This window comes from Alosa alosa, chromosome 13, assembly GCF_017589495.1.
Source record: "Alosa alosa isolate M-15738 ecotype Scorff River chromosome 13, AALO_Geno_1.1, whole genome shotgun sequence".
Lineage (NCBI taxonomy): Eukaryota > Metazoa > Chordata > Actinopteri > Clupeiformes > Clupeidae > Alosa > Alosa alosa.
In genome coordinates, this window is record NC_063201.1 from 6,961,806 (window position 1) to 6,984,443 (window position 22,638).

General features: G+C 43.5%; 2 protein-coding genes across 4 annotated transcripts; one reads left to right on the top strand and one right to left on the bottom strand.

The window, feature by feature from the left end:
• Nucleotides 1-8,298: 8,298 nt before the first annotated feature.
• Nucleotides 8,299-13,174, bottom strand: LOC125306303 (urokinase plasminogen activator surface receptor-like). The gene is made up of 5 exons (XM_048261597.1): nt 13,099-13,174; nt 9,560-9,676; nt 9,188-9,334; nt 8,830-8,940; nt 8,299-8,616 (listed from the first exon to the last, which is right to left on the bottom strand). The coding sequence occupies exons 1-5, from the start codon at nt 13,172-13,174 to the stop codon at nt 8,420-8,422; spliced, it is 648 nt and encodes a 215-aa protein (XP_048117554.1). The 3' UTR covers nt 8,299-8,419.
• Nucleotides 13,175-15,261: 2,087 nt separating this feature from the next.
• si:dkey-79d12.4 lies at nt 15,262-21,888 on the top strand. 3 transcript variants are annotated; one of them, XM_048261568.1, is made up of 3 exons: nt 15,262-15,380; nt 16,089-16,233; nt 18,302-21,888. In XM_048261568.1, exons 2-3 carry the CDS (start codon nt 16,126-16,128, stop codon nt 21,548-21,550), a joined length of 3,357 nt encoding a protein of 1,118 aa, XP_048117525.1. In that variant the 5' UTR covers nt 15,262-15,380; nt 16,089-16,125; the 3' UTR covers nt 21,551-21,888. The 3 variants fall into 3 exon arrangements, with proteins under 3 accessions (XP_048117525.1, XP_048117524.1, XP_048117526.1); XM_048261567.1 differs by having other exon boundaries at nt 15,263-15,347; XM_048261569.1 differs by lacking the exon at nt 15,262-15,380 and adding an exon at nt 15,544-15,623.
• The last annotated feature ends 750 nt before the right edge of the window (nt 21,889-22,638 follow it).

Consider the following 22,638-nt stretch of genomic DNA (forward strand, 5'->3'; position numbering starts at 1 on the left):
CTCCATCCTTATAAAACCTGAGCAAGAAGTAGCCTATAACCTGTGTCTCTAGATAAACTCTAGGGTCAAACATCTTTGCACGTTAGCCAACTGTTCGAGACCTAGGCGTAGTCGCTCCTTATTTCATAAACATCTCAATAAATCCACTACGGAAGCCCGATCAACTTCCAAGGGGGATATTTAAAAATAGGAGTAATAGGTTATCTGCGCCACAGAGGGAAGACGTGCAAATTCGCTCGACAGTAGGTTTCTGCTACCTACAATAACCTATAGGGGGTATCGTGGGTCTTAACTGCCTAGGCCTGGGGTTACGAGAAACGGCTGACGTTGACTAGGTTCTGGGGGTTACCTGCAGGGGGCAACACAGCGGGTATCTTTTTATTTTTCAATGATCTCACAAATCACACAAACCAAATCAAATTTAAAAAAATCGCAATAGTATCGAAATCGAGATTCTTCACTTACTATTGGTATTGAAACAATAATGTTGGTATCGTGACAACAGGAGTTGTGGATGTGTCCCCACCAAAGCTGAGACCAAACCTTGCAACAAAGTCCTACACAAATGCAAAATGAGAAACAGTTCTCAGCCATTTCAGTGCTCCCTCACATAGATGTCAACCCAACCTAGGGGCCCCTCAAACACTTCACCCGCTGTGCACTCCTTCGATGGCCTCATGCAAGCCACCTTACCTCGGACACAATACGAAGGGAGAGTGCAGTGACTACACCCAGCTTTGGCCCCATGTTAGGGTCCCAAACCTGCACCCAGAACAGAACAGTAAGAGTAGAATGAAGGCAGTAGAACATGTCTATGTATGAGAATAAATACAGTATGTACATTTGCAAATTAATAGATAGATAGACACTATGGGTGGGATATGGTAGTGCAGTTGCCGGGGTGCTGTCAATTGTGCCATGGTCGTGGACCCCTCAACAGACACAAGCAAGATGCAATATACAGTTGAAAGGGTGGGGATAGTCCAATATCAGTATAGACTGAGGTTTAAGATTAAAAATAAATATAGTGCAAGGCAGTTCAGTGCAATGACCATGTATTAATAATAATACTGTTGTAACTGAGGTAGATGAGCAGAACAGTGTTGATTGACTTGTTCAGTATGAGGATGAGGGCTGTTACTGAGTGTTCAACAGAGTGACTGCTTGGGGGAAGAAGCTGTCTTTGTGTCGGCTGGTTTTGTCAAACAGTGCCCTGTATTGTCCGCCAGAGGGAAGGAGGTTGAACAGTTTGTGACCAGGATGTGAGGGGTCTGTAGATATTTTAGCTGCCCTTTTCCTGATCCTGGACAGGTACAGGTCCTGGAGGGAGAGAAGGTCAGCTCCAATGATCCTCTCTGCAGCCCTAATTTTCCGTTGCAGTCTGGCCCTGTCCCGTTTGGTGGCAGACCCAAAACAGAAAGTGATGGAGTTGCAGATGACAGACTGAATGATGGCTGAGTAGAAAGTGATCAGCAGCTCCTTAATACGTAAGCTCCTCGCTTACATATTAAACTTCTTTAGTTGTCTCAGGAAGTACAGTATAACCTCTGCTGGGCCTTTTTCTGGGTAGTGTCGATGTGGAGAGACCATTTTAGGTCCTGTGAAATGGTTGATCCCATGGACCTAAAGGAATCCACATTGGACACTGTGTCATTCAGAATGGCGGGGGGAGGGGAGTGTGGGGGGCTTCTCCTAAAGTCCACTGTCATCTCCACAGTCTTCTTGGGGTTAAGCTCCAGGTGGTTCTGACTGCACCACTGGACCAGCTGTTCCACCTGTATGCAGACTCATCACCATCCTGAATCAAACCAATGACGGTGGTGGGGATGGTGACGAGACTTTGAGATATGAGTCTACGAGATATTGCTTATACAAAGAAATTAGCATATAGATAGATAGATAGATAGATAGATAGATAGATACTTTATTGATCCCCAGGGGAAATTCAAGGTCTCAGCAGCAGCATACATACAACACAAACACATTATTTAACAGCAGAAAGAGTAATTAAAGTAAATAATATAAAAACACAACTAAGCAGTAAGGACAGTAGAAGATAAAGAATATGCTAAATATACTAAAATACAAATTATACTAACACTTACATTACATTACATTACATTACATTTGGCTGACGCTTTTTAAACCAAAGCAACTAACAACATGGTAAACAGTAAGTTTTAGAACAATTCTCACAATTTTAGGACAGTTTAAAAAACATTAGAGTACAGTAAGAATAAGTGCGTCGGTGAGTGCTGTTTTTAACAGTTACTTGTCAGTTTAAAACGGCTGGTGAGTGCTAGGATCAATAAGACTTGTTGTAAGTGTTGCTATGAGAGTAGATGTTCTCTAAAGAGCTGGGTCTTCAGGAGTTTTTTGAAAGTGGAAAAGGATGTCCCTGCCCTTGTAGGAACTGGCAGTGTGTTCCACCAACGAGGAACAACAGAAGAGAAAAGTTTGGATTGGCTTGAGCGTGCATCGGGTGGTAGAGCTAGACGTCGCTCGTCAGAGGAGCCGCAGCGGTCTGGAGGTAGTGTAAGTCTGTATGAGGGCATTCAAGTAGGTGGGAGCAGAACCGGAGAGTACTTTGTAGGCAAGCGTTAGAGACTTGAATTTGATGCGGGCCGCCATAGGTAGCCAGTGTAGCTGGATGAGCAGCGGGGTAACATGTGCCCTTTTGGGTTGGTTGTAGACCAGGCGCGCCGTATTATATACAATACGTACAATATATAAAAATATACTAAAATACAAATGACAAAAATACAAATTATACTAACACTTAATCTAAATCAATTCTAAAAACAGTATCCACATAGTGGTGATTAATAAATCAGAGGCGCTTGCAATGACTGAGGCAGGGACTGAGCCTGTGATTCTCTGTGCATAGTCAGGTATGGTAAGGTGCTCTAAGGTGCTCTGTGTGAATGAGTGTCATGGTGGTAATGCAATGGTGATGGTGGTCATGGTGATAGTGCAAATGAGTAAGTCAACAGTGCAACAATGCAGAAATAAAGTAAAGTAAAGTCTATATATTTAACTATTTAAGAAAATGTATAAGTGTGGCCACAGTTCGGCTGTGGCATGGGGGTTATGCATATGTGCTGATGTGCTAATATAGGAGGTGCTCTATATATAGGTGCTCTATGCAGAGAAGTCTATCTCTCCTCTTCCCTTAAGTGAGGCATTGAATAGTTCAATGGCCCTGGGGACAAATGACTTTCTCAGTCTGTCAGTTGTGCAAGGCAGTGAGCGAAGTCTCCAGCTGATCAGGCTCTTCTGCTTAACAACAGTGCTGTGGAGTGGGTGACATTTGACAAACTTGATCAGTTTGTTCAGGGTCCTTTTGTCAGATAGTGAAGTGATGCACTCCAGTTCAGCTCCAACTACAGAGCCAGCTTTCCTTACCAGCCTGTCAATTCGCCCCACATCCTTCTTCCTTGTGCTTCCTCCCCAGCATACTACTGCATAGAAGAGGACGCTGGCAACAACAGACTGGTAGAACATCCTGAGGAGCTTACTGCACACAATGAAGGACCGCAGCCTCCTCAGGAAGTACAGCCTGCTCTGCCCTTTCTTGTAGAGTGCGTCAGTGTTGGCTGACCAGTCCAGTTTATTGTCCAGGTGGAGACCCAGATACTTGTAGGTGCTAACCACCTCCACATTGACCCCATCAATGTGGACTGGTAGCAGAGTGGGCTTAGACCTGCGGAAATCCACCACCATCTCCTTGGTCTTTGAAGTGTTAAGTTGACGATGATTGAGTTTGCACCATTGCACAAAGTCCTCCACCAGGCTCCTGTACTCCTCCTCCTGCCCGTTCCTGATACACCCCACAATTGCAGTATCATCAGAAAACTTCTGCATGTGGCATGACTCAGTGTTGTAGCAGAAGTCAGATGTGTACAGGGTGAACAGGACTGGAGAGAGCACAGTTCCCTGTGGCGCTCCGGTGCTGCAGATCATAGTGTCAGAGAGACAGTTCTTCAGTCTGACGAACTGTGGGCGCTCGGTCAGGTAATCTGTAATCCAGGTTACCAGGTGAGCGTCCACACCCATCTGCAAGAGCTTGTCTCCCAATCTGAGGGGCTGGATGGTGTTAAAAGTACTTGAGAAATCAAAGAACATGATTCTCACAGCACTTTTCCCCTTGTCCAGGTGGGAATGTGTCCTGTGTAGAAGATAAGTGATGGCATCGTCCACGCCCACTTTCTCCTGGTAAGCAAACTGTAACGGGTCTAGTGCATGGCATATGAAGAAATGAAGGTAGTGCGTGTAGGTATTTTTGTTTGTTTAAGTCTGTGGTACATGTTGAAGTCTTTTTATGTTCAAGTCTCTACTGTGTGACATATGGGCTAAGGCTACTGTTGCATGATGATGTATAAAGTGTATATGATGGGGAATTATGTGATTGATGTCTATTTCCCTATTAGGACAATAGACAGAAAACAGCAGCAAGTCAAAGCCTCAAAGACAGGAACTTTAGCTGTATTGGCAAAGTAATACTGGTAAGTGGTACAACACACAATGGTAAAAAACAACAGTACCATATGGATCCCATCTCATTGGTACAAAACAACAGTACCATATGGATTACATCCCATCTCATTGGTACAAAACAACAGTACCATATGGATCACGTCCCATCTCATTGGTACAAAACAACAGTACCATATGGATCACGTCCCATCTCATTGGTACAAAACAACAGTACCATATGGATCACGTCCCATCTCATTGGTACAAAACAACAGTACCATATGGATCCCATCCCATCTCATTGGTCCAAAACAACAGTACCATATGGATCACATCCCATCTCATTGCCGTCCCGCCCATAGTGACCCATAACAGTAGTGTTATATCCGTGATATATAATAATGAAGAAACGGAGGCCGTATGCAGGTTAGGTTGTTTACTGCATCAAACCGCTTGCAGAACTACACACAGTACCCTACTTTTTCATGTATATTCCATTCGCCAGTAGGGGGCGATCAATTACCAACAGGTATATAACAAGTAGCACTGTCTCAAACCTCATCATCCTGGTTAATGAATGAATTATGAGCGAATATAAATGAAACTGATTTGATCTATTTCAGGATTATTGGATGAGGTCAAGGCCCGGTCTTTGCTTTGAGGCTTCATGGCAGAATGAATATGTCGCTCCCAATGTCCTCTTTCCACAAGACATAAGAGAAATGCGATGAACCAGTTTTTGTAATTACTCATAAATAATGTCACCTTGACATTTATGGTAACACAAAACAAAATGTATTGGTGTCATGTTGGTAGCCGGGCCTCTCATAGAAAAGTGTCTTCATCATAAAGCAAAATGTGGAAGAGAAAATATCTAGTGAAACATTTACTTTAAGGTTCTGTTTGACGAGAATTCATGACTGTTGATTGTCATCATACATTTAATATCATTATGTAGATGTTGATATTGACATTCAGCAAGGGGAAAGGAGAAGAGAAACTGCATGTGCATGTGTGTGTGTGTGTGTGTGTGTGTGTGTGTGTGTGTGTGTGTATGTGTGTGTGTGTGTGTGTGTGTTTGATTGTGTATCTAGCTCCTGCATTTCCTGTAGATGGAATGAAAGTTAGAAAGTTGAAATGAAGAAACAAAAGTAACAGCACAACAGTTTGTGTCTGTCTGTGAGTGTGTGTGTGTGTGTGTCTCTCTCTCTCTCTCTATGTGTGTGTGTGTGTGTGTGTTTGACTGTGTATGAACCAGTAATCTGGTTTTTGATTTTGAATGTACCACTACAAATTAAACTCATGGGTTGTCAACTATAGTTAATATAAATCCCTTCAATAAGTGACATATTCTGGTGTACATATTAACTCCATGGTCAGGCGTTTATTTGCACACCATGCACCCACTTCATTGTAGAATGGGGACATAAAAGCTTAGCTCCTGTAGCCTATTTCCTGAAGATGAAATGAAAGTTAGATTAAAATGAAGAAACGAAAGTAATTGCACAACAGTGTGCGTGTGTGGCATGTGTACATCTGTGGGGGGGTGTCTGTGTGTGTGTGTGTGTGTAACTAGTGGGTGAGGTATGAACAAATACTACATTTCCTTGCATCACTCATGCAAGTGGGAATGTTCTCAGAGATTACAAGATAGGATGGATATTCGGATGCAGGATAGAAGCTTCTTTGCCAAGTCTGTGTACCTAGAAATAAGGAAGGAAGAAGGAAAGCTGGCCTCCCCTTTTACATTGTTACATTTAACATTGCTGTTTATAGACTTCAGTTCTGCATTCAACACCATAATACCACAACAACTCATCTGCAAACTTGACAAACTGGGACTCAGTACCTACCTCTGCAACTGGCTACTGGACTTCCTCTGTCAGAGGCCTCAAGTAGTACGTGTTGGCAACAATATCTCAAGCAGCATCACACTGAGCACGGGGGGCCCCCAAGGCTGCGTGCTCAGTCCGCTGCTCTTCACCCTGCTGACGCATGACTGCGCTGCAACCTACGGCAACAACCACATAGTGAAATTTACTGACGACACAACTCTGGTGGGTCTCATCACCAAGGGCGACGAGACTCAATACAGGTTGGAGGTCGACCTTCTGACCACGTGGTGCAGGGACAACAACCTCCTGCTGAGCGTCCAGCAAGACCAAGGAGATTGTTGTTGACTTCCGTGAGAGGTCACACCCAACACCTGCCACTGACCATCGACGGTGCTGTGGTGGAGAGAGTGAGCAGAACCAAATTCCTGGGGGTGCACATCAGTGAAGACCTCTCCTGGACCACCAACACTGCATCACTGGCGAAGAAAGCTCAGCGCCGCCTGTACTTCCTGCGGAAACTCAGGCGAGCAAGTGCTCCACCAGCCATCATGACCACATTCTACCGAGGCACCATTGAGAGCATCCTCTCCAGCTGTATCGCTGTGTGGGGCGGAAGCTGCACTGAATACAACAGGAAAGCCCTGCAGCGCATAGTGAACACAGCTGGAAGGATTATTGGTGCTTCTCTCCCCTCCCTGAAGGACATTTACACCTCCCACCTCACCCGCAAGGCGACCAAAATTGTGAGTGATGCAAGTCACCCCGCTCACAATTTGTTTGATCTACTGCCCTCTGGGAAGAGGTACAGAAGCCTGCGCTCCCGCACCACCAGACTCACCAACAGCTTCATACACCAGGCTGTTAGGATCCTGAACTCTCTCCCCCCTCTCCCCCCTCCACCCTCAGCTACATAACATCCTGGACTTTTAGACCCAAAATGGCTGCCTTGCACTACTCCACTTGTACACTTGCAACTTGTTGTTGTTGTCCTGTTGTCCTGAACACTTCTGAACACACTTCTGCTGCTCTTACATAACTTGCACCACTATGCCACTTGCATACTTAGGTCAAACAAAACTACCTCAGCCATTTATTGGCCTGACTTTTGCACTATTATATTGACTGTCTACTGTATGCACAATTGCACAATTTCTACCAAATTTTGCTGCTCTTATTTCTTCATTGTATGTGCCTTCTTATTTTTACTTTTTATATTGTTTACTTGAATGTTATGTTTGTCTGTGGACCTAATTGGTAAAATATGTCTTGTCTCCACCGTGGGATAGTAGGAAACACAATTTCGATCTCTTTGTATGTCTTGACATGTGAAGAAATTGACAATAAAGCAGACTTTGACTTTGACTTTAAGATATTATGTATTAAAGGTTGTATAAAGTTGTATTTTTGAATGTTAAAAGTTGAAATTGGTGAATAAACTCTTTTGAGAGGTGGATAAACTCTAATAAGAGGTGGATAAACTCTATTTCTGAAATTTCAGAGGTGGATAAACTGTGTTTACTTGTGTTTAGTCTTCACTACAGCCCTGGGCTAAACAAACTCTTCATGACACTTCTTTACAGTCTATACTCACTTCAAACTCCGCTAGCGGTGAATGGCAACAGACTTATATGCAACTCCTTTCAAAGAAGCTTTAGGCCTGTTATAACTGTGTATGTGACAAATAAATCAAATAAATATGACAAATGACACAAAGACAAAGTCACTGAATAGTGAATACTACCAAATATATTAAACAAATAACTCTTGTTGTCATAGACTGGGTTGCCGTGTTTTATGGTAACAGTTTGGTATCCAACTTTCTGGATACCAGCTGTTTTGTCAATAAAATGCAAGGGCATTGCTCAATAAATGTAAACATTTAAGAATAACAGAGTTTTATCAGGCAGGGAATGATATAAATATCCAGATTGACTAATGTCTGAAATATTTAGTTGTTATTTGAATTGAACTGCTACTCACACACAAATGAAAACAAAGCTTTGTTTATTTGCTCCTCGCTTACATATAGAGAGGTGTTCAATTGAGAGTAAGTAAGTTGTGCTAAAAAAAAAAAAACTGCAGAGGAGTCACCCCGAGTTGCAGCCAGCTCAGTATAAGAGCAGAGCAGAAACCAGAGGCCAGAACAGGAGCAGGACGCTGTGGCCAGCACTCCAGGCGCTATTACACAGATTCCCCTCACAGCAGGATACGTCCCCCGGCATTGCCAGCTGGGACGCGAAGACTCCAGAGCAGACAGCACGGGTGGCACAGCCCTTTACAGTGGTGCTCTGTCCTGCTATGTCCACTAGCGGTGATAGGAGAAGACAAATGAGGAGAGAGAAAGAGTCGGAAACATGCAGCCTACATTTTCCACAGTGCTCAGATTTCTGTTATATAAATAATTACATAAACATATATATAATATAATATACATATATAATAATATATATAGTTTCGTTTAAAATACACATTTACACTGCACTCCCAGAAAGACACACACACACACACACACACACACCTGATGCTGTGAAACATCGATCTTCATTTCCGAGACACTGAAGTGTCGATGAGCAGTTTGTCAAGCCACAGGTGAAACACTGCCTCCTGTTGGCCATGTTGTTTACTACAGCTTCAAGATAAACCATATTGTTAGCTGCATACAGGTTGTCAATGGGTTTATATGAGGAAAATCAACTGAATGAATGTTCTGGGTAGGGTGAGTATTGGCTGGAAATGTCATTTGACTGAGCACGCACAGAAGAGACAGGAGCATTAGAAGCAATTTGCAGAGGACTGGAATTGGCAAATGCAAATTGTACCTTTTCACCATGTGTGACTGTGACAGAATGGGGTTCAGGTTTGCACAAACAAATTACCTGCTGGTGCTCCGGTGTTGCAGTTGTCTGTGTTACAGCACAAGGTGCTGATAGTTAGCCTTACACTTCCTGAGTTCAGGGAACCATTGACACACTGATCATTGGGGAAGCAGCTTTTGGCATTTGCTTCAGCTATCTTTGAATTCCCTGCAAATATGCAACAACAAAAAACGGATCAGAAACCAGAAACTGAACAGAAAAAAAAGACACTCTGCATGTGATTATGGACCAATAGAAACCACGAAAAAGAAAATCTAGACTTCAGTATGAGGAAGTTCGGGATATGGGAAGACTTGTTTAAACAAAATGAGATATTGTAGATGATTAACACAAATGTCAGTGTTAGTCTATGTAAAGGGTACATTTTCTCACCTACGAACGAGGCAACTGTGATGCTGGCACATGAGCCAAGAACTGAGGGGCACTGCAGCGATGATCCAGTGCAAGATCCACTCGCACTAACGCACGTGATGCACTCCAGTCCTTTTGCTACAGAGATTCAAATGAAGTTTATGCTTAAGAAGGAACACAGTGGGAAATCCCCTTTTCATAAATTTTCAACCTATGTGGTACCTATTTACCGCCAAGGGGGTAGTCAATTCGTCTGAAATCGGCAAAAAAGGGTCAGGCTCCTACCCACGACAACACTGTTACTTGGTGCAATGCCAGACTCTCAGGGTGCACATTGGCAATGTGCTTCCATTCTCCATGTAAAGTCATTGTAAAGTGAAAATGAGTTTTAGGTAAATTATTAAGGTAAAATAACTACATATAGCGGAGCGGTTAAACTCAATTTTTCATAACAATTGATAATTTTATGATAATAATCAAATTTGGAAGAGAAACTCCGAAGGAGATCTGATCAGATTTAGAATCATATAGGCACCTCGGATTTGGCCCGTGGGATGACAAATATGGATTTTATTATGTGGAAAAGTGTAGAAAACATAATACAGTTACATATTTTACCATAAATCAATCAAATAATATTATTAAAAAGTCAAAAGAAACAAGATTTTTTTAGCCTGACGTTGTCATACTCAAATTCTAGTCAGAATATGAGTCTGATACTGCTCCATTGGGACGTAATTATGGGGCGTGCTTCAACCGATACAGGGGGGGAATGCCTCTGCACTCAATTGGATAGACCTAACCAATCAGAGCAACAAAATAGCTTACCGTGATGTGTAGGAAGAAAACACACAAACCATCCTTCTGCTCCTATATCCCTTCCGTTTTTAAAATAATTCTGTTGAACAGTGATATGCTACAAACATGTTAAACAGCTGGGAAAGGCTGTCGCAAATCCCTCGAACAGGTGGTCAATCAGAGATTTCAAACGAACAAGGGAACATGTCGCAATGCAACAGCTGAAACCACCAGTTTTCCCACATCTCAACTTTGGCCAAAGTTTTCAGAAATAATCGTTTTCAGTGATACAAACTCATTAAATAATATGAATTTTCCATATGGGGTCTTAAAAGCCATGTATCCTTCTAGCCACAGCGTTTTTGTTTCAAACATAAGCCTAATCTAAGCGTGCTCAGATGATGTGATAGACCAGGCGCTGTTGCTCACCTGTCCATCATCCATAAAGCCTGATTTGATTGGTCCGCCCGATTTAGGGCGAGCATACTTGCCCCACAATGGAGCAATGCCAGACCGAACTTCCCGTGGGGCGGGACTAAGTTCAGAATGGCACCCAGGCTAGGATTTTTTGATATTGATGTTGAATATTTATGGGGGGTGCTTTGGTGAAGCTGGCTGTAGTGCCACATTTAGGTCCACAGGGAGGCAGGTTCTAGTCCAACGCAGGTAATTTCCAGATTCCATCCCATCTCTCTCTCCCACTTGATTCTTATTATTGTTATTATTAAAGGAATAAAAGTGAAAGGACACACACACACACACACACACACACACACACACACACACACACATATATATATATATATATATATATACTGTATTGCTCAAAAAAATTAAGGGAACACTTTTCCACAATTGTTAAAACACATTTTTTGAAACCTTCCACCCTTTTCTCCATTCTCAAACTACATTCACAGAATGTCTGACAGTTCTTGCAAAATAAAACACTCGCCTCAAAAGTTTTACTTGTGCTCAGAACCAAATAGTGTCAGAGTACCGATCCAGTGTATGATTGAAGTGTTCCCTTAATTTTTTTGAGCAGTATGTAAGAATGTAGATTTGAGTGGAGTGTGAGGACACTGCAAAAATAGCAGATACAGTGTAATGTAATAAATAATTGGCACAATCAACACAGTGAATATAAATGAACCACAATGATTCATTTCAGTTGATGGTAAGGTATTTGGTGTGTTTAAATTTCCTTTCGTTGTAGCTTCCCTTTCCTCATTCCACAATGGGGAGAAGTTCACCTTGTCTAATTAACAATTCTAATTCCTTCTTACCTGCATACTTGAGTCTAAGGCCACGTCTACACGAAACCAACAGATGTATTTTCTCTTACCGCTTTCACACCTTTTAACGATACTGGTAAAGAAAAAACCCGCGTGCACACGGAGTGGGGCTATGTCGTCATAAAATTGTTGGCTTTGCCGTCTACACGGCAAAAGTTAACCGGCGGTTTCAAAAAATCCCACTTTGGAACCCGGTTACAAAAACTACCGGTTACAGCCTCCTAAAATGCCGGTGTTGTGTACACACAAGGCCTAACCGATAACATAAATTCACCGGTTTTAAAAAAAAAAACAGCGTCGTGTAGACGGGCCCTAATTCCCTAACAAGTAGGCCCCTGATACCCGACATAAAATCCGAGGCACCTACCATTCTAAATCTGATCAGACCCCCTTTGTGAGTTTTTATTCCAAATTCGATGCTTTTATCACAAAGTGATAATGTGCTTAATTGCCCCACTAATAGTGTTGCTAAGGTATTTAGTAGATGTTTTTTTTTTTCCCAAAGTGGCATACAAATGAATTGCACAAAGATCAGTGAAAGGAATATTTCATTGAAACTGAAATGTCAACTTAAAATATATAGAAATAATCATACATATTTCAGTCACTGACACATTCAGAATATTTTAAAAACAATTTGCATTCATTGCCAGTAATTACAAATGCTGAAGAGTGTCATACATTCAGAGTCCCTTTGATCTCTCCTAGTAAAAGAAGAGAGCAGTCACGCCAGCTAGCCTTGACCTCGGGTCTAAGATACCGCCTACAATACCAAAGATCCAAAGCATTAGTATGTCTGTTAGAGTGCATACTTGACCATTGGAAATTGCAACAAAGTCCTACACAAATGCAAAATGAGAAACATAGTTCTCAGCCATTTCAGTGCTCCCTCACATAGACGTCAACCCAACCTAGGGGCCCCTCAAACACTTCACCCGCTGTGCACTCCTTCGATGGCCTCATGGCAAGCCATCTTACTTCGGACACAATACGAAGGGAGAGTGCAGTGACTGCCCCCAGCGTTGGCCCCATGTTTAGGGTACCAAACCTGCACCCAGATGGCAACAGCAAAGAGCCAGGCTACTTGGTGGCAGTCAAAGCCACACTAAACAGTAGTGACAACACTCCCTCCCATCACCTAAACGTTTCCAGCCTTTGTTGGATTAAAAAATTATTAAAGATTCAGTAAAACAAATTCTGTCCTACATGTAAAATACAGTATGTAAACAGATTGTTGTTGGACACAGAAGTCTATTGAAAGTCAGATTTAGATTTAATCCATAAAGAGCTTCTGGTGTTTCTTAATTAACAATATAGTTGCTAGAGCCATATAGTGCAATATAGTCCAGAGCCCAGATTTCTTTCAATGAATGCACTAAATGAACTACACATTAGTGTTTAATAATCATATTTCACCAGACCACAGATGCTTTTGAAATGGCATTCTTGTATGTAATTTAATTTTCCTACCTTGAGAGAAAAGGAGGCTCATTATCACAAAAGTAACACCAATGACCATCTTGACAGCAAGTAAGTTGAAGCTCATGTGTTGGTGTGTCCTTCAAACGCTAAGGTTTTTATGCAGCGAGACAGGAAGTCTATATTGAAAACATCTCATCCAACAGGTATTTTAACATTGTGATGAAAAAGATATTGCTTATATAACAAAATTAGCATATGAAGAAATGAAGGTAGTGTGTGTAGGTCTGTGGTACATGTTGAAGTCTTTTTATGTTCAAGTCTCTACTGTGTGACATATGGGCTAAGGCTACTGTTGCATGATGATGTATAAAGTGTATATGATGGGAAATGATGTGATTGATGTCTATTTCCCTATGAGGACAATAGACAGAAAACAGCAGCAAGTCAAAGCCTCAAAGACAGGAACTTTAGCTGTATTGGCAAAGTAATACTGGTAAGTGGTACAACACACAAAGGGAAAAAACAACAGTACCATATGGATCCCATCTCATTGGTACAAAACAACAGTACCATATGGATCACGTCCCATCTCATTGGTACAAAACAACAGTACCATATGGATCACGTCCCATCTCATTGGTACAAAGCAACAGTACCATATGGATCACATCCCATCTCATTGGTACAAAACAACAGTACCATATGGATCACATCTCATCTCATTGGTACAAAACAACAGTACCATATGGATCACATCCCATCTCATTGGTACAAAACAACAGTACCATATGGATCACATCCCATCTCATTGCCGTCCCGCCCATAGTGACCCATAACAGTAGCACTGTCTCAAACCTCATCATCCTGGTTAATGAATGAATTATGAGCGAATATAAATGAAACTGATTTGATCTATTTCAGGATTATTGGATGAGGTCAAGGCCCGGTCTTTGCTTTGAGGCTTCATGGCAGAATGAATATGTCGCTCCCAATGTCCTCTTTCCACAAGACATAAGAGAAATGCGATGAACCAGTTTTTGTCTCAAACAATTACCATAATGTGTAATTACTCATAAATAATGTCACCTTGACATTTATGGTAACAGCACACTTGGTGTATTGGTGTCGTGTTGGTAGCCTGCCTCATAGAAAAGTGTCTTCATCATAAAGCAAAAGCAATATGTTAGAGAAGATAGTGAAACATTTACTTTAAGGTTCTGTTTGACGAGAATTCATGACTGTTGATTGTCATCATACACTTAATATCATTATGTAGATGTTGATATTGACATTCAGCAAGGGGAAAGGAGAAGAGAAACTGCATGTGTGTGTGTGTGTGTGTGTGTGTGTGTGTGTGTGTGTGTGTGTGTGTGTGTGTGTGTAGGAAACAGCCTAAAGCTTCTTTGCCATGTCTGTGTACCTAGAAAGAAGGAAGAAGGAAAGCTGGCCTCCCCTTTTACATTGTTACATTTAATAGATATTATGTTAGACAAAGTTTAGACAAATGCACTTGGAGGTTGAAGAGGAGGTCATATTGCCAAATGTGGATGAGGCACAAAAAGAGACTGCTGTGCCCTAAACTAGTGATTCTAGGGGGAAATTATGTCTTAGATGCGAAGAGGACCTGAAGGTGCTACTGTGAGGGAAAATTAGATTCTCAATAGCCTACTGACAGCAAGTTAGGCCTACAGATTGCTTAGAATTTAAGTTAATCTATGGCTATCTTATAGGTCTAATTAAAGTCACATTCCTGAATTTTGACTCCTTGATAACAGAAGATCATTAAATATTTCAAAATGAAATGTGTGTTTTTATGAACCAAGTCAGGTCATGAAGCCAGGTGGAACCATTTTGGTCCTTAGGTCATTTAGGTTTCCATTTTTAAATAAAGAGTGCAATATGAATTACTAAGGAAGTTTATTCACAAGTCTCACACATTTATCCCATACTCTTTTTTTAAATATAATTTATCAATGTTGTTGATCTTATCTATTCAGTAATGAGAAAAATCATTGATTGTTATGAATAATGATATATATATATATATATATATATAAAATGTCTGACAAAAAAACAACTCTTGCTCTCAGAAAGGTTGCTGGGTATTGTAGTAGACTGAGGGTTGTGAGATGGGGAAAGGTGGTCCTAGTGCACGCTGGGAAATGAATGCTGCGATTAAGCCCCGCCTCTTCCTGTTACTTCAGGAAAAGGAGGAGGACAAGGAAATGGAAACTAATACTAATATCTGCTAAACTTTGGTATACACACGCAGAATTATGATCAGGACAAACCATGCAGTAAGCACGCCATCCGATCTTTGACATTTTCTGGTAATTCATTCATCAATTCGCGCTCATTACTTCAATAGTGCAATTGACGTATCAGCACACGTTCTCCATATCGTCATCGTGTTGAGTAGCCTACTGTTCTGCATGATAGACTAGTGAAAATGGCTAACATGTTTACTTGTTTATATCACACTACATTTACCGACTACGATTAATATTGACTGCAGTGTAAACTCCAACGATTAGCCTAGTAGAATGGCAGCCAAAGACAGCAGCAGTTCTTCGGTTGGTTATAGTTGAAATGTGCAACTATGAAATTTTATCACACTTAAGGTTTTTGGAATAGCTTCTTTAGCTACTTGAGTCAATGTAATAACAAGTGCAATCTGCAAAATCAGTGGCCATGTGGCAACATTTGTTTTGTAGGCTAACACGCTAGTAGGCTACCCATGTGTTTTCCTTAAACTTAGGACTTATACTTAAATCCAGTGGTGTTTGAATAAGGTCAACATTTTGCAGAATCGCCTTACCTTTTTGTCTGAGTTAGCCTACCATAATATGACTGTAGATATAGAGCTACAAAATGTTAGTAGCCTGCTTGTAACAGCTTATTACCCAAATGTGTTTCAGCGTTACTTACTGTGGCCAATTAAGTCTTCACGTTACACTAGTAAAGATGACTCAGAAGTAGAATATAAACGGCTATGCCGTCTTTTATACAACAGTAAATGTATGATGTTATTTGCACAGGTATCAAACTTCATTAGACTGGCCCGTCTTTGTCAAGATGCAAACCGCCGTCGACTGCGTATGCGTGGAAGAGTTTGTTCAGGAACTTGTGGGCGCAGAGATGGATTTGGATGATAAAGGTGGACTGGACACTCCTCGCTCAGTGGTGAGTTATAGGCTATCATGGTGTACGGTTTGAATACCCAGCTGCTGCTGCTGCTGCTGATGATGATGGGGGCATATATAGAGTTGTTTATTGCATATAGTATCTTGCTGCCCTTAGCTGCACTTTAATGTTTCCCTGTAATTTTTGTTGATTTGGCCAAATGCTGTATGAATCTATTCAAAACCACATTAAACTGACGGAATCCTGATCATCTCCATCTAAGGCCCTCCTTACAGGACTTTGCAAGTATTTTGACCCTCACATCAAAAGAGAAGTCAGAATTTTTAAGTCACTGAGTAGTCAAAGACTATGATTTTGCAACGACCAGGGATCTTGCAGGGTCACTGATTCCAACTCTATATCTGTTAGGGATATCACACATAAAACAAAGCTACAGAAACACGAAAAAATGACTGATATGAGTAGGCTATCATATGAGTTCCTGTTGATATGTAGTGCACGATGGAAATAATTTAAAGGAATCTAGTAGCAGTCTTGTAAATAGTGACCCTGCATGATCCCTAGTTGTTGCAAAATCATAGTCTGTGACTAGTCTGTGACTCAACAACTCCATCACTTGTCTTTAGATGTGAGAGGGTCTGAGATTGTAGTCTTTCAAAAATCTTTTCCAAATATTTGCAGTCTTTCAGTGTAAGGAGGGCTTTAAAGACTTGCGATAATATCAAACATGTTTGATATTGTTGTAACGCCAAAACTGGAAAAAAGACTGACTCCGACTGACTTAAAACCGCTAAGATTGGCACTGTCTAGTTGACAGGAGCGCGCCGTCTGTTCCAGTACAACTTCCATGATTTCTGTCCAACTTTGAATGTTTAGTCTGAATGGCTGTAACCCTTAGTGCCTAAAATACTATAAAATACTGCCCGACCCACATTAAAATGTAGGGTCTTGGGTTTTCAGGACAACAACACCAAGTTCGCAAGTGCTCAGTCCGCAGGTGGGATAATCGGTTGTCTTGTCCAAATGTCCCTCTGCTACAGCAATGTAGACAGTCTGAGTCCCAGGCGGAGGGCTAGTTGGCTAGTTCAAAAACTTTTGCCAACTTAAAATGTAGGGTCTAACCGCTCGTGTCACACTGTTGGTTGTCCAACAGCAACATCCATCTTCTTTGTTTTTTTGCCAAGTAGCAGGCAATTCAAGCCAAACCGCTGCAACTCTGCCATCAATCATTATGTTAAGCCCGCCTAACGACTCTATACACGATTTGATTGGCCTGATACAAGTTTAATTTTTCGAGCTCACAAGCCAACGGAGAGTTGCTAGACTAGCCCTGGAAGCAAATGTAATTTGCTGCCGCTAGGGTGCGTCTAGATTTCTAGGCAATGTAACCCTATTACCTCAACCTATTCTTGCACTGACATAGTTTTTATATACATTACTCTTTATCTGTCCATATTATTTATGCTGGTCTCTAGACCTTACTCTTGCACTGTTGCACTGTTGCACTACTGTTGGACTGCTTTTTGCACCTTCACCATGACACTCACTCTCTTGAGCACCTTACCATGCACACAGGCCAGTCCCCGCTCTGTCACTGTAAAGCGCCTCATGCTTGATCATCCTCAAGCACACTGTGGATTTTTTTTTATATATATATATATATATATATATATTTATATATATATATATATAGTAATTTAATTTATATAGTATTTTTAGTATCTTAGTTTTGTTAGTTTTTCTTATCTTCTACTTTATTGTCAATTTCTTCATTTCCAGTACAAAGGAGTTTTGTTATATGTATATACCAGTACTTTTATTTACCCCTTCTGCTGTAAGTGCATGTTGTGTGTGATGTCTGTAGGCTACTGAGACCTTGAATTTCCCCTTGGGGATCAATAAAGTATCTATCTATCTATCTAGTCGCCGACTGCGAAATCACACGGAAATTGTACAATGTAAGGCCGGCTTAACAAGACCAGCCAACTGTGTAACTTGACTGAAGAGGAGAAAACAGTTCAAATGCATTTTCAATTATGTTCCAACCTGCATAATTCATCACACACTGGACTCAGTCTTTGACTCAAACCTCTCCTTCTTTTTTCAGCTCCAAGACAATCCCTCAGTGCTGTACACAGACCAGTGTTGCAACTTGGAGGAGTCGAGTGATGCTGACCGTGGCTTCGAGGCGTTATGCGCCGGCCTGTCTTCCCAGAGCTCGGCACCGCAGCTCATGCCCAGCAAGCGGAACCACACATGCTGGGAGTGCGGCGAGCGCTTCAAGACGCTGCACGACCTGATGGTGCACTTCGACCAGCACCAGACCACTGGGCGCTGCCACCTGTGCAAGGTGGCGTTCCGGCGCGGGGCTTCTCTGGCCATGCACCTGGAGAACACCCACCGAGACGTGGCCCTCGGGTGCCCTGCCACACACTGCAGGGCCCAGCTCCGCAACAGGTGGCTGCTGAACCAGCACATAGAGAGGTGCCACACGCGCAAGAGTGGAAGGACAGCCGTGGTGGCCGTGGTGAAGGAGGTGGTCGTGGTGGCGGAGGAGGAACCGCCGCCAAGAGGGCAACAAAGTCGGTTCTCAGAGAAGCATCCCCAAGAGCCTGTGGTGAGTGACCATTCATACCACAGCACCATAAGCATGGGCCTCACGGACCATACCTATAACAGCACGAGAATGGCATCTGGCCGCGTCGCCACGCGCGATCAAGGAGCACAAGAGCACGCGAACATGGCGTTGAAAATGGAACAGGGCAGCAAAGGCTTCCTAGAGGAGGGAGCACCCATTCAGTGGGATGAGGTTGAGGAGTTTGCTGAGGAGGAGGTTGGCTCAGGAGATGCATCTACTGGCAGCAGAAAGGAGTATGAAAACTGTGATGTTAAACATCATAATGATGATCAGGATTATAGTGACCGTGATAGTGACAGTAGTAGTGTTAGTGACAGTGATAGTGACTCCTTGCCCCCTGGCGATTCAATATATGATCCCAAGGAGTGTGTCATTTCCAACTCTGATTCGGATTCAGACTCTGATTCGAAATCGGATTCATTCTCCTCAGACTCCAATCGCTCGTACGCCAAGGGTGGCATGCACTTGTCTTCTAGCGGACGGAAAAAGACACTGAGCACACCGATTCTGGCCACTGTGGTGAAACCATTGACATCCAACCCCACTGCTCAAGTCTCACAGAAATGTCCTCACTGTTGGCAGGGCCCTTACCTCGATCTGAAGACCCACATTGTCAAGTGCTGTAGCAAAGGTCCAGACAATTGCATTAAATGCTGGAGAGTTTACGGTCGATTCATGGATTATATTTGTGTGGCCTGCAAGAAAACGTTCTCAGGCTCGGACGCTTGTAAGTCGCATGTCTGCCCTATGAAGTTTGCAGGCAGGCCTACGGTGCCAGACCCCGTTGCCAAGCAGCCTGTGGACTCAGCCCCAGTCTTCTCCCAGCTTCCCCAGCTTTACCAGATTATCTCTCTGCTGCCCCCTGGGATCATTTACACGCAAGCACAGTCTATTGGCACTTCTCAGCCTTCTGTTTCGCCTTCGACCAGTAGCGCTGTACTACCCGGCAGTGTGGCCGTGAAGGCAGTCCGCCCGCAAAACACTAACGCGACCACTCCTACGTCACAGACGGCCACTGGTAGTAGCCCTGCGACATCTGCACCCGCACTGGCCACAGTGGTGACCATCAGGGATAGGTCAGCCAGCGTCCAGGCGCCCAATCAGTCTCCCATGCTCCTTCAGCCACCTGGACGTGCCGCACCCTCCTACGCCCCCCTGGCCAACACCCTAACCGGTTTAGTGCACGTCTATGCCCAGAACTCTCCAAAGACCCAGGTGATTGTTCGTGGTGAGACCCCACCTGACACCCCTGCGTCGTCAATCCTTTGTGGCCAGACCCCGTCAGGCGCCCCTGCACCCGTGCTTGTCCACAGTCAGGTACCTGGCAGCTTTCCTGTCACCACGATTGCTCATAGCCAAGCTGTGTCTGGAAAACCAGTTACGATTGTTTGTAATCGGGACCAACTTCAGATGCCCTCCGCAATGGTTTTCCGCAACCAAACCCCCACTAGCGTGCCTAGTTTTATAGCAGCTCCCAGCCAGGGCCAGCAAAGGGTACCCACAGCTGTGGTTGTTCGCAGTCAGGTGCCCCCTGGTGTTCCAGCACCCTCAGCAATTCAAAACCAGGCTTCGGCAGGTACGGCTGCCTCTTCAGCTGCCCGAGGCCCTCCTGGCGTGTCTGCCGCCACAGAGGGAAGGACACAGCCCTCTCTCCCCACACTGTTTCGCATACCCACCACAGGCTCCAACACCTTTTTCTTCCCTATGCCCAATCAGCCCTTGGGTGCTGCAGGGCCCACTGTTGGACATTTAATGCCCGTCACAGCTTCCAGTGGTGCTGCAGGCGTCGTCTCGGCGGGGCTGCCGGTTCTGTCAATGAGATTTCCTGCCCCGACTGGTGTGTCTCTCTCCTTCCCAAGCGCCGCCCAGTCCTCCAGAGACTCTGGCCATCCTGTCTCAAGTCAGGTCTCCACTGCTGTCCCCTCCTCAGCGGTCTCCATCTCCAGCAGTGTGTGCACCACGGCCTCCACCTCTCGTGTGGTGCCCTCCCAGGCGTACGTGTCCAACGCCCTTTGCACCCAAGTGTCTTCCTCTCTCCCCTCCTCATCTCGGGTCTCATCCACTGCAGCAGGCACTGCCTCCATACCCAAGCAGGCCCCTAATGTTGCTTCCATCACCCAGAATCCCAGGCTTCCAGCTGTCTCCGCCCTCTCAGCAGCCGCGCCCACCAAGAGTCCCCCTCTGGTCGTCCTGTCCGACTCGGGTCCACTGCGGATCTTGTTCATGTTCCTGAACCAGAGCCGGGAGCTGGCTCTGGCGCAACGCATGAGGACCCGGTGGCACTACAAGGAGATCTTCACGTGCCGCCAGTGCGGCGCCGTCTCGCGGCAGCCCTCGCTGGTTGTGCTGCACCGCTACCGCCACCGGGGGGCGCCGCGTCCCCACCGCTGCTGCGGCTGCGGCCGGCGCTTCCAGGCACGCCTGCACCTGCTCCGCCACCAGGTGCTTCACGCCGAGGCCACGCGCTACATCTGCGCGGCGTGCGGGGACTCCTTCGAGGGCGCCCAGCAGCTGGTGCGTCACAAGGCCAACTGCCGCTATAGGACCAACGCCCAGTGCTGGAGGCCCTTCGTCTGCAGCTGTGGACGGAGGTTTGTCAGGCCGTCAGCCCTCCTGTGGCACAAACTGAACAATTCCAGGCACAAACCGAGGACTAGAAATCAAACAACATTGTCACGACAGAATCAAGATGTCCAAAATACACTGCCAGCAACTTGACATGCTGTTTCTTTAAGACTGTGAGAACTGTAGGTTTGGGATATAAATGTCTGTTTTTTTGTTTTGTTTTTGTTTTTTTAACCATTCATGTTTATGTTTGTATGTTGTCCCACCCATAAAGCACTTCTTAAAGATAAGTGTTAACTGTAAGTCTTTAAGTCATTCTGCTGTTGAGTAGAGGGTTTTAATTCACAGCACACTTGAATTTAAAATGAGCCTTTATTTCTGTACAGAAAAACAGCCTATTGTGAGAAGTGTGAAAAACCAAAATGTCCAAAAATGCTTCTTGTCTCTGCATATGAAGTGAGATCTGTTAAAAGATTTCAGGGGATAGTACAGCATAAATGTGAATCAGTTAACAAAAACTCCTACAACCAACCTCTTATCAAGGTATTTTTAATATTTGGACATATTTACATTGTGTAGCCTATACCATGTGCAAAAACAATGCTGTAAACGTCTTTTTAGATACTTATGTTTTCAAGAATCAGTCATACTTTTCTGCTGTTCTTACAAAACTACATGCATAATAATGTTTGAGTATTACATTGCTACACATTGTCATTTATCAACAGCTGACAACATACTTGCATAGATCCAGTTTATGTTCCAGTTGAAAATAGGACTATTAAAGACTCCAATAAGAGTTCAAGTGACTGCGGTGCACTTGTCTCTGAGATCTTTTGATGCTTAGCAGATGTGATCACAATAAAAGGTATGTTAAACATTTGATGCTTAGCAGATGTGATCACAATAAAAGGGATGTCAAACATTTGCCCAGAATCATAAGATACAGACCGGACACATGTGCATAAGCACTTCTTGGTGAGTAAGCTGGCATGGAGATTCCTCTGTTGTCCATTTATGCCAGAGGTCTGTTAAATTCAGATTATGTCCGTGTCAACTTCCTCTAATTTACAAGACATTCTCATGGCTACACTTCCATTGTAATGCACATGTTTGACCACTAGATGGTGACTCCTGTAAATGGGATCAGATTATGTCTGTGTCAACTTCCCTCTAATTTACAAGACATTTTCATGGGTACAATTTCATTGTAATGCACACGTTTGACCACTAGATGGTGA